At 40.8% G+C, this 12949-nt stretch overlaps 1 protein-coding gene across 1 annotated transcript in view; it reads right to left on the reverse strand.

Annotated features, from left to right (window-relative positions):
• Positions 1 to 4897: 4897 nt before the first annotated feature.
• Positions 4898 to 12949, reverse strand: part of Iqgap2 (IQ motif containing GTPase activating protein 2) — a 254967-nt gene continuing 246915 nt past the window's right edge. Inside the window, exons 34-36 of the mRNA XM_074077256.1 lie at positions 11391 to 11528; positions 9912 to 10020; positions 4898 to 5825 (exon numbers count right to left, since the gene is read on the reverse strand). Of these exons, the coding sequence (XP_073933357.1) occupies positions 5712 to 5825; positions 9912 to 10020; positions 11391 to 11528 (361 nt within the window). The 3' untranslated portion in view covers positions 4898 to 5711. The remainder of the gene's footprint in view (positions 5826 to 9911; positions 10021 to 11390; positions 11529 to 12949) is intronic.

Raw genomic sequence — 12949 nt, forward strand, 5'->3', positions numbered from 1 at the left:
ACATGGTGGTGTGCCCCTGCAATTCCAGCACTTGAGATGCTGAGGCAGGAGAGCTGGGAGTTTGAGGCCAGCCTGAACTACATAGCAAATCCCTGTCTCAAATAAGCCCAAAAAGTTTACAGTATTCCATAGTGTGCTATGCTATATTTTATCTTTCTAAAACTATTTTATCTATAGTTTTATCCTCATTTTTATTCCTAACATAACTTATTTTTTACTTTCTTGATTAATCTGTCCAGAGGCTGAAAGTGGCTATTTTTCTTTTTTGGGGGTTGCCTGGGGTTGTCCTCCTACCATGTTCCTCCTGATCGCCACCTCTCAAATAGCTGGTGTTACAGTTGTGCACCACCACATCTTGTTAGAATTGACTGTGTTTCAACGCTCATCTTTTTATTTTGTTGTTTTATTTTTAATGTCACTAATTTCCACGTGAGATTTTAATTCTTTTCTTCTACTTTCTTTGGGTTTAGTCTTTTAGCTTTTTGAACTGATTGCTTTGTTGATCCTCACTGCTTCTTCCTCAAAGGCTTCTGCAACTATATTTTGTGTGATGCTATGTGGATAGATGCAATTCCTGACTTAAGTATTTTGTCAAGTTCATTAAACATTCAACCCATAAGCAGTGGAGGTTTTGACTGCCTCTTTAGATTGATTTCTCATTTGTGTTATGGTCTGTTTGTGATGTTCTCTTTTCTCTGGTCATAAGACTTACAAAGTTTCTTTCGAGCTTCTGGAAAAAGACATTGATTCCTCTGCTTTGTGTTTTTGGTTTGGTGGTACTGGGATTTGAACTCAGGGTTTCACACTTGCTAGGCAGGTGCTCTACCTCTTGAGTCATGTCCCAGCTCCCTCTGCTTCTTTGGCACCTTACCACCTATGCTAAAACTCCTTTGTCCATTTTATAGCAAATGTATGTACATTGCCCAGAGTGGAAAAATTACCTACCTGGAAATGATAAACACCTTCCTTAGAAGTGAAATCTCAACAGTGCACATTGTTCATGCCGTAACTACTTGATATGAACTCCTGGGATTTTGCTTCCCTGTTTTAACTTGCCTGGCACCAGTGTGTCATTAGCCATCTTCCTATGTTTATGGTATTTACTAGTGTTTTAAAACAAATGTAGCATCAACATGAAAACTTTAAGCCCCAAATGACAAGAAATCCATTTCTTTTTAAGCCATTAGATGATCTACCTGCTTCAGGTATTCTGGTTACTATGCCTCTATTCAAATCCTCCAAAGACAATGGTGTATTATAAGAACTTTCCTAATAATTTCCTTCCAGATACTAATGGTGGTGATACCAGAGGCAACATAAAATGAAAGCCCCTGTGTTCACAGTAGGCATGAGGTCCTCCAGGGTATGTGTAGACACCTCTACATTTGTTTTTTAAGCAAATAGTCAGTTGTAATCAAGTTATACGCTAGCCAGCAGGAGTCCTGTTTCTTCTGTTGTTACAAACCTGGTATTTTGGGTTTAGAAGTAAAGTTAATCTGTCACAATAGATCAATAACTGTATTTCTACCAATTCTACCATGGACAGAGTGTAAGTTATCCCTATGGGTTGGATGCTCATTTGGCAAAGAAAAATTCAATATCTGTTGAAAAGCAAACAAAAAACAACACTTTTGTTCCAGTTTGCTTAGGTGAACTCAATATCTTTCAGTTGTCCTCTTTGATTTCCTTCCAAGGTATTTCAGCTAAGAGATTTTTATCCCCTAAGGAAGACAGTAGCAAGGTAGTCTAGCAAATCTGCATCAGCTATTTATTGTTTATTTTTGTTGTTGGGACTGGTGTTTGAACTCAGGGCTTCATGCTTGCAAAGCAGCTCTATCACTTGAGCCACACTTCCAGTACATTTTGCTGTGGTTATTTTGGAGATAGGTCTATGAGCCCAGGCTGGCCTCTAACTGTGATCCTCTCCATCTCAGCCTACCAAGTAGCTCTGATTATAGACGTAAGCCACCAGTGCCTAGCTGTACCAATTATTTTATTTTTCTTGGCAGTACTGGGGTTTGAACTCAGGACCTCACACTTGGTAGGCAGGTGCTCTACCACTTGAGCCAACCTTTCAGCCCTGGTTTTATCTGGAGACTGACAGAATTTCCATTGTTTTACCTTGATTACCGGTGAAAGCTCCACCCATACAAGTGTGTGCCAAGTAGGGCAGTGGGGTGGAGGGGTCGGACTCTTTTTATTTAACCCCATTACCAGAACCCCTTGACATCTACAATATACGCTAGGCTCTGCACTTACAGAGGGACTGAAACAAAGCCTCTGCCCTCTGGAGCTCAGAGGACTCTTATTTTAACCTATTACCAAGCTCTCGTTTCAGTAATAGAAACAACAAAATCTTCAAAAAGCTAACTGGCAGTAAGACTATCCAGTGCCCAGAAAATATTTCAAAATATATCCTTTTATCATTCTGAGTTCTGTGGTTTGCCTCTTGGGATGTCTGAGGAATACCACAAATCCCTACTTCACCACAGAGACATAAAAATCACATCACGAGTAGCACCTCTAATTGGCGTCCAGCCACACAGCATGCACATTACAGCGATCACGCTGGGTTAGCCTCTTAGCCGCTGGCTTCAGAATAAAGTGGACAGGTCCTGGCCTCCCTTTCCTGATGCTCACGAGAGCACACAGTCAGAGAGTGACTCAGTGTTGCTTCAATGTGCTTTTGCCCTTAAGGGTCAGATGTCACAGTGGAGTTTAGGCCCCATTAAAGTCCAGTTTTGTAAGAGCGGGAACATGATCAAATAGACATCAAAAGATAGGAGGCAGTTTTGCAAAAAAAAAAAGTTTTTCCCTGAGTAAGAAAACTTATGAGCTCTGGAGAAGCTGAAGCTATTCTGCAGCCCTTGTGGCTGCAGTTAGAAGAAACAACTGTCCCCTGCCTTGGGAATGGTTCAGTCCTCCCAAGGGTGGCCCAGGCATTGGCTCTAGCACACATCTGTGTCCCCATTGATTTCCTGTTTGGCTCCTTTTCTTCATCACATTTCTCTTTCTCTGGGCCACTCACTTATTTTATTAAAGATTGCAATCAAAGGGTAGTGGGTGCTGTCTTTAATACCACCCTTATCTTGCGGTCCCACAGACAGACAGCATCCTCAGCTTTCCTTGAAGGCACTGACATGGGTGCCTTTACTCCACTCACAACACTCAAGCATTCAGTGTTAGAATATGCTAAGCTCCTTCCCAAGATGCTGTGAAAAGTCTGACTTTTGTTTTCAAGCCCCACTTCCTAATTTTGGCTTTTTTTTTTTTTGGTGGGACTGGGGTTAGAACTCAGGGCTTCATGCTTGCAAAGCAGGTGCTCTGCTGCTTGAGCCACACCTCCGGTTCCAGTCCATCTTGCTCTGGTTATTTTGGAGATGGGGCTTTGCAAATTATTTGCCTGGACTGGCCTCGAATCATGATCCTCTTGATTTAGCCTCCCAAGTAGCTAGGATTATAGATGTGAGCTACCAGTCCCTGGCTAATTTTGGCTTATGCATATTTCCACTAAAACTCTTTCCTGGAGCAAGAAGAAGGAAACTTAAGGATGCCCCTCTTCCTACTCCTGCTCCTCACTTTCCAATACTAGCAGTAAAGAGGGACGTTTATTTTCAAGGAAACACTTAATTGTCTATTTGATTCCTTTTATAGAAAACTGCATTAAGACTAATTCTTTAAAAATCACCCCCACACCCACAAGCCATTGATAGCATTGTTTTGAGGTTTCAACCTTTGTCAAAAATGTGTAGCTGGATTATAAAATTAGAATTTTCCAAATTCTGTCAATTTTTCATCTAAGTTCATTTGTGCCAAATTGCCAAGGGAAGTAAAGCCTATTGAATGAATGAATAAAGTGTCAGGGAGGTTCCTACCTGAGAGTCTGAGTTACTGTTGTGGCAGAGATGGCCAAACTGTCCCCAGGGGTCACTTCCTTCCTCTTAGTAAGAGAACCACCCATGGGATTTAGCTGGATATGTAGCTGCCTAGTTGGGATTGCCACGGCTTTGTCCTCATGTTGAAATCTGATTCCCAGTGAAGGTGTTGAGAGGTGGTGGTAGGACGTTCATAATTAATCAGTGGTGCTCCATCCTCCTGAGTAGATCAGTGTCTTTCTTCAGAGGCTGGATTAGGTTGCTCAAGACTAGATGAGGTCTTGAGGGAGTGAGTTGGGTCTCTTGGGACTAGATTAGTTACTGAAGAGTGGGTTGTTATAAAGCAAGGTTACCCTGGTGTTTTGTCTCTTCCACACATGATGCTGTGTGATGACCTCTGCTGTTAGGATCTTACCCAAATCCCTGCACATGCTGGTACCATCCTAGACTTCTAGAACTGTGACCAAAATAAACACCTTTTCTTTGGAAAGCATTCAGGTATGTTGTTATAGCAACACAAAACAGACTAAGGACTCTAGTTATGACCATAGAATGTAAGCAGAAGTGGCCCTTATAACTCATAATGGTTTTTCCTGCTTGTTGGGTATCGATGGCAAGTAGAGAGCCAACTGGCTAGCTTGGATCCCTGGAGGACCTGTGGATCTACTCACTTAACTTTGAATTGCTGGACTTGAGAAAAACAAACTTCTTTGTTTTGTTTCTGTGACAAGGATTTTGTATTTCTTCCTTGCAGCAACTTATGCTATACCCTAACAAGTACAGTTATAGGTACATTTCTGTTTCTGATAAGCTTCTCCAAGAATCTTCTACCCATTAAATGACTAGATTTATTAAGACAACTTAAAAGCCACATTAATGGAGCCATGCATGGTGGTATGTTCCTATAATCCCAGCACTCTGGAGGTGGAGGCAGGAGGAGAATCATGAATTTGAGGCCAGTCTGGGTTATACAGTGAGACCTGTCTCAAAAGCCAAAAACAAATGATCAAACAAAAGTCACATTAATGTAATTAAGTAACATTTATTTTACATAAAACAATTTTCAAAGAATACATTTAAAAACAATCTAGATACTGATTTTATAGCATTACAAAAATTGAGAGGTAAAATTGAAGTATTCAAATAAATTGTGAGGGCTGGAGATGGGGCCTATGATTGGTATCCATGGTGTTTCTTAGTCACTGAAAAACTCCTGGTAAGAGTCTTTATATGAGGCAGTGGTGCACTTTCATTTAGTAGGAATAAATCACATAAAATATATACTTTCATACAGAAAGTGTTATTGTATCATCACTTTCAATTACTTATAAAAACTTCATTTTGAATTGCACAAAAGTTCTCTTTTAAAATTGACAATTCCCAGAAGACAGGGCTTAGAACTATATGTCTAAATAATTCATTACAAATTCATTAGGTTTACATTTTTCTCCACAGATAAAAAAAATCTATGAAGAATTACATTATTCAAGTGGGACATTTAAAATTTTTCATAGCAAAATAGGTGTACACATCTGTCCCTAGTCAGCTAAACTTGTCCCCCTACTTTAAAACAAATCACAGGGTGCCCAGAGTTTTAAATCAGAGTACCTATGCCACAATACAATGTGGATGTTTACGTTAATTCATTTTGTGTGTCATTCTACTGTAGTATCAAATTAGCAAAAAGGCACATGGGTACATTCTTCCGAACAGTTTTGGTCTTAAAAAAAAAATCACACGTTTATAAGCAGTGATTTCAATCATGTTTAAAAACAAAAATACTAAGCAAACTCCTTTCTTGCAGATGAAACAGCCTGTGAAATCTCTGCAGGTGTGTCACTTGCCATAGAACTTCTTGTTGAGCAGGTAGATGAGAAGGTTTACGTTTACTTTAACCTTATCAAACATTTTCATCACAGCCACTCCTTCGTACTGCATCTCAAGTAAATCCTAAAATCAGAGGGAACAGCATTAAGTGTCAATTCTGACATTTTGTACATTTTAACCACATACTAGAATTTATTTGATGACAAAGATAAGATTCATCTGGTCTAATGACCTAGATGGTCAGTATTGGGGCTTGAACTCAGGGCCTCATACTTGCTAGGCAGGCACTCTACCACTTGAGCCACTCTGACAACCTTTTGTGTGTGAGTGCATGTGTGTGTTGGGTATTTTTTGAGATAGGGTCTTGCTTTTTTTGCCTGGGCTGGCCTAAGAGCTCAATCTTCCTGATCTCTGCCTCCTGAGTAGCTAGGATTACAGGCGTGAGCCACCAGTGCTGACTCTAGATGGGGGTTTTTCAACCTTTGTGCTTATTAGAATCATCAAAATGCAGGCTAGTGAAAACTCATATTTCTGGGCCTCATCCCCAGAAAATTCTGAGGGGAGATCCATGACTTTGCATTTTAACAAGTTCCCAATGATGGTGATACTAGTGGTCAGGAGGCCACACTTTGAGAATCTCTGCCCTAGATGAAAGAAATTAGGGTTTTAAAGTGTCCAGTGGCCAGAGTTGTAGTGTGTGGTACAGTATTTGCCTACCATATGCCTGAGGCCCTGGCTTGATCCCTGGTGCTGCAAAAACAAAACAAACAACAAAAACTCCAAAGGACTATGTGAAAGAAAACAATTACCATCAAGTTAATAGATAAATAATTTCAATTTTTAATTGAAAAAGTCAGAGCCCAAATGCTGCAGTGACATTGGGTCCTTAGAACACTTGTGTTTTCTACAGTTGAATGAACAGCCCATTCACTGGAGAGAAAATGAGTATAGGAATTCCTATTGATTCTTTTTTTCTCATTTGTTGAACATTTACAATTTTGTATATATTTTAGAAAGCATTTTTTTAGATTTTAGTGAGAGAAGTGTGTGTACTTTACAAACAAATATGTATATGTGTGGAAAAGCACAGTATGTACTGATGAAGTCATATGACCAAGGTTGGTAGACCACTGTACCAAGCACCTTCTTCCTGACCTAGGCTACTTCTGCTCCTGCACTGAATGTAAGTGCCCATTCTTAAGTCAGACTATCAGTCTGTCTTTCATTGCCACCACACAAACAAAGGAAATCAATTTTCTAAAACAAGTAACTGGATCTCATGCGACTAAGTGATAATGTTTCCCAATAACTCAGCTTTTTGCAAATAGAAGTCACCATTCCTGAACTGCTCTGGACTAACGCCTAGGTCTCCTTGGTTCTTAGTGATGATACCTGCAGACTCTGTTAGCAAGGCCACCTGCCGACTTTGGAGTCATGGAGAGAACTTTGGCTCTTGCCAGTTTCCTCCTCCACTTCCCTCCATCACCTCTACTTATACTCAACTACACTCCTACATTACTTAGATACGCTTCTGGGGCTGAAGTTCCATGGGAACTGAAGTCTGATCATCAAGGATACTTTTACCTATAAGCAAGGGAAATTCACTTTTCCTCCGGGAAATGCAACGTCTGTCAATCAAAGTCTCTTGGAAAAAATTAAACCATATGGTTATGTTGAGAAGAAATATGTTGGGGAATTAGCTGGGCCTTCAAAATAGGAAGGAGAGAAAATATGGTAATACTCATGGTTGGAAGACCAGATTTTAACCTTTTTTTTTTTTTTTTTGTGGTACTGGAGTTTTTGAACTCAGGGCTTTGCACTTGCCAGGCAGGCATTCTACAGCTTGAGTCACATCTCCAGCCTGCAGTTTTAGTCTTGATACTTCTTGGTTATCTCAAGAATTTGCAATATGACCTAAGCCCTCTGAAGTTCCGTTTCCCAGGTATAAACTGAGGAAAATGTTGCCAACTTCAGGTCTAGTGGGCCAGGAATATGAGATCCAGGTATCTGCAAACCCTTTGGCTCATCAGGACCAGCTGAATCTGTGAGCTAGCAGTGAACTAGAGTGGTGAAAGGCTTGAGCTCCAGCTGCCTTCTCTACAAAGAGCTCTCAGAACCCGTTTTTCATTTGGAGAAGGATGCCTACCCTGCTGCCCCTTATAAATGCTGGACATTATTTTTGCAAGCAGTGCATCTGCCCCATAAGTCACACTCTCCTCTGAATACACGGCTGACAGTTATAGGACCTAATTCCATCCTAGAGTTTTCTTTAGGAACTGAAGGGAGAAAGCTGAAGGCGACATAGAAACAGCTTTTAATGATAAAAGGGACCTTCCTTAGGCATCTCCCGAAATTTCTCTTCTGTTCCCAGTCCAACCCTCAGCAGTCATGTTTTTCCTTGGTAATCTACATACTGATGTGATTGTCTGAAAGCTACAAATTGAAGTCTGACTTTACCTTTGACAGCAATTGTGTGCTGGGCTGGTTCTGTGTGCACGATCAAGGCTCTGCAACTTGCAAGGTTTCATGCTGATGTCATCCTAAATCTTTCCTAATTTGGAACCAGGGGCCCTGCATTTTTAGTTTGTCTTTCTCTGCAAATTATGTAGCTAGATCTGATTATGTGTTAATATTGGTCACCTGCATACAGATAAGGAGTAACATTTCACTATCACTTATGTGTAGAAACAAAAGTCCTGTGAAGAGCGACTCCTACTGTATTCTGAGTTCTTAACAAAGGAACAATTACAGCTTGGGTTTTGTACCAGTACTTAGAGGAAGTCCCATGGAATTCCTGAAGTCTCTGTAAGCACTGATAAGGTGCTTCCTCTGCACCTGCGACTTGGTGGCCCAGTTGGTGTTGGCTGACCTTGGGTCATTTCCTTCTTGGCACCCATGTGTGTCCCTGTCATTTCTATAGGAACAATCGTTAACAGTGGTATATCACAAGCATACTGTCTTCTTTTCCATATTTCTCCAAATGTTGCATAAAGGAGCTGAAGACTGTCATGAACTAATCCCCAAATGAACACAGTCAGTGACGTTTAAAATAAGTTAGAAAACACCATTTACTAAAGTGTACTTTTCATAATTGCATCTCCTCTTTCATTTTTCTCTCTAAACTTTAATTTCCTCTCTATCTCAGTGTTCTTATCAAACCCATTTAAATCTCATTTTTCTTTTTAAGCTTCCAAGGGCTGCTAGACAGAAGAGAAGGGCTTTGGCATCTGCTCCCATGAGGGGGTGGTAATTTCAGGGCATTGAGCCACGGACTGAGCTGGCAGTGTAGCCGGATCTTACATCAGTCCTGGAGGCTCAGCAAGATGATTCATGCAGACACGGGCAGAGGACCTGCAGGTGTCAAGGCCTGGGCAATAGATCTTACTTAAAAAGTGTTATATTAAAAAAGAAAAACTCCATTAATTCCTTAGCTGATCTGTGCTAAGGCTGAAGGCATCAGGAGAAGATAAGCATTTTGTTGCACAATTTCCCTCTGACTTTCTTTTTTTTCAAATAAACTTGATTTCTCAGTTTCTGTTCAAGTGTATTTTGGCTCAACTGTGTTTTAAATGAGAAAAGAGTGATAAATGCATATTACAAACACCACCTTCTACCTATAGGTAGGGATGTGTTTTGGATAATGTCTTCCATTCTTGTGATACGAAACTTTTAACAAATAGATTTAAGAAATGGATGCAAGAATGAAAAGAAAGAAAATGGGGTCAGAAAAGTTTGGGGTAAACACAGTCTTAGAAAGATATTCAACTCCCTAAAAAAAATGACACTTTTCAGCCTTTATATATATAATGACTATCATACTTTTATATTAAATTCTTTTGTCTAAACTCAAAATAGGAACATGGCTTAGAAAAACCAACTGTTGGACTGGAGGTGTGGCTCAAGTGGTAGAGAACCTACTCGGCAAGTCCAAGGAACTGAGTTCAAACCCCAATACTGCCACAACAAAAACAAAAACAAAACAAAACCCATCACTACCACCAAAAAACCCAACCGTTATGGTTAACTATGTACAAGCATCCCAAGTTCCAACAATGTGAAAAAATCTGAAGCTTTTAAATAATCATCAACATCGGCAACTAAGGCTTACACAGGGGGCTGCAAACTTCATTGCTGCCATGAATGGTGAGGCTCCGGATCACAAAGACCCTCAGCTAAAACCCTCCCCCATCTGTAGAAATCCCAGCTGACCTGAATATTGAGCTGTACTTTTTCCATCTCCACACCCAGGAATTTTGATCTGACATCAAAGATGCCCACATCTTCAGTCGCCATGATGTCGAATGTAACATTTTTAAACCTGGTGAAGAACATTCACACATGTAAAATTACAAATACACCTTTAAAGAGGAAAAAGCTAACAGAATCCCAATTTACCTTAGTGAACAGCCAGTTGTAAAAATCCTAAGGAAGTCACCAAACACCTCATCATCTTTTCCTCACTCTGCTTCTCACACACTAGGTATGCAGGCTATTGTTGAGATCTGTGGCTCACAGAACACCAAGTAGGTGCTTTATTACAAAAGACATAGAAGAAGGTCTTTGCTCTTGAGGAGTACAAACAATAGTGGGCAACAGAGTATTCCAGATGATAATTTTGGGTGTTTTTTTTTTTTTTTTTTTGGTAGTACTGGGGTTTGAACTCAGGGCTCACACTTGCTTAGGTAAGTGTGAGCCACTCCACCAGCCCTGTTTTGTGACAGGTATTTTCGAGAAATGGTCTCATGAACTATTTGCCTAGGCTGGCTTCAAATTATGATCCTCCTGATCTCTGCCTCCTGAGTTACTAGGATTACAGGCATGAGCCACTGGTGCCTGGCTAGATGGTAATTTTTATAGAAACTTCAAAAGAGGAAGAAGCCCTTTCTCTAAGTTTGTGTAGTCAGGTTACGGGCTCAGTGGAACAGAAGCCAGGCATGCCTCCGGGGGAGGTGGGAATTAAAGAAGTAGCCAATGCCAGCGGGCTGACTTCCTTCGAGACATAGGGCAGGGAGTGAAAGGTGCAAAGGAAGCAACACATGTGCTGGATGGGGGCTATTTCCTTTTCCACTTTGGATTCCCACCCTTGCTATGGGAGGTAGCTCTGACTCGGGAGTTGGCATGGTCTGTGGCTTTGAAGTTAGAAGACTCTGTTTTACAAGTGTAGACAACTCATCTATCAAGATCAAAGACACCCTTGCATTTTCATTCCTGTGACTCAGCTCATTCAAAGACACCAGGGGAGGCTTGAGAACAAAGGGAACCTCTTGATCCAGGCTTCACAGGGCATGGACAGCAACATGTGCTGATGGCCTGGGGGATAGACTAGGGACAAGAATACCCCTCTTGTCCTCTGATCAAGGGAAAGTTGGAGAGATGAAGAAAAGCTCTGTCCAAGGTCAAGGCACCCAAAGAAATGCTGAGTTTTTGCTTTGCTTGTGGCACTGGGGTTTGAACTCAAGGCCTCTTACTTGCTAAACAGACTCTCTACCACTTGAGCTTTTTGCCTTAGTTATTTTTCTGTATAGGGTCTCATGTTTTTGCCTGGGTCTGGCTTCAAACTGCAGTCCTCCCATCTATACTTCCTGCTTAGCTGGAATTACAGGCATGCACCAGCACACCTGGCCCTAAGTCAGAATTTGTGTGAGTGGATGGTATGTATGCTCTATGCAAATTGCAGGCCACACTTACTGGTTCGTTTGAAGGTCATCTATCCCTAGCAAGACACCTTTCTCATGCAGCTTTGCAGCAGTGTATCTCACTGGCTTTGCTCTCTTCGTGCCTTTGGGTTCTGCTTTTCCATCTAGTTTAATTGATCTCCGAGTATTTCTGATAAAATAAGAACAGATCATCTGTTACCACGATGTTTCTGGTAGCACCACAGTCCTGTGCAGGGTGATACCACAGTTCACACACATTGCCCCGTGTGAATGTGTGCCTTTTTGCCTCATCATAGAAGGTAACATGCAGTAAAACCTCACTACTGAACTGTTTTGGGAAAGGGATTTCCCAAGTGAGAGAAGTCTGTGTTACAGACTAATATTTTTAATAATACTTATACCATGTTCTCAGGCATATTGAACTAACTGACTATATTTTAAGTCATTTCATAGATCACTTTGGGGGACTTACATGAACTTTGTATTCCTAAGTGAGGGTATTCCTAAGATTGCTGTAACTTATTTAACAGGCACTATGTGGCTGGGTTCTGTTCTAGGTGCTAATTTTGCATTTACAAAATTACAAAGCCCTAGATTTCTATAGTGCTTTGAAATAAAATTCCTTTGCCATGTATTATTTCATGTAGTTTCATAACAGTACTTGCAAAACTGGTACTCCTAACCCATCTTAAAGATAAGAAAACTGAGGCTGAGTTCACTGGACTGATTCAAGATCATACAATGTATTAAAACCACACTAAGATTCCACCTCACCCCTGTTAGAATAGCCATCATCAGCAACACCACCAACAACAGGTGTTGGCGAGGATGCGGGGAAAAAGGAACCCTCTTACACTGTTGGTGGGAATGTAGACTAGTACAACCACTCTGGAAAAAAATTTGGAGGCTACTTAAAAAGCTGGACATCAATCTACCATTTGATCCAGCAATACCACTCTTGGGGATATACCCAAAAGACTGTTACTCCAGAGGCACCTGCACATCCATGTTTATTGCGGCACTATTCACAATAGCCAAGTTATGGAAACAGCCAAGATGCCCCAGCACTGACGAATGGATTAAGAAAATGTGGTATCTATACACAATGGAATTTTATGCAGCCATGAAGAAGAACGAAATGTTATCATTCGCTGGTAAATGGATGGAATTGGAGAACATCATTCTGAGTGAGGTTAGCCTGGCTCAAAAGACCAAAAATCGTATGTTCTCCCTCATATGTGGACATTAGATCAAGGGCAAACACAACAAGGGGATTGGACTATGAGCACATGATAAAAGCAAGAGCACACAAGGGAGGGGTGAGGATAGGTAAGACACCTAAAAAACTAGCTAGCATTTGTTGCCCTTAATGCAGAGAAACTAAAGCAGATACCTTAAAGCAACTGAGGCCAATAGGAAAAGGGGACCAGGAACTAGAGAAAAGGTTAGATTAAAAAGAATTAACCTAGAAGGTAACACCCACGCACAGGAAATCAATGTGAGTCAATGCCCTGTATAGCTATCCTTATCTCAACCAGCAAAACCCCTTGTTCCTTCCTATTATTGCTTATACTCTCTCTACAACAAAAT

This window comes from Castor canadensis, chromosome 6 (assembly GCF_047511655.1).
Source record: "Castor canadensis chromosome 6, mCasCan1.hap1v2, whole genome shotgun sequence".
NCBI classification, from domain to species: Eukaryota; Metazoa; Chordata; class Mammalia; order Rodentia; family Castoridae; genus Castor; species Castor canadensis.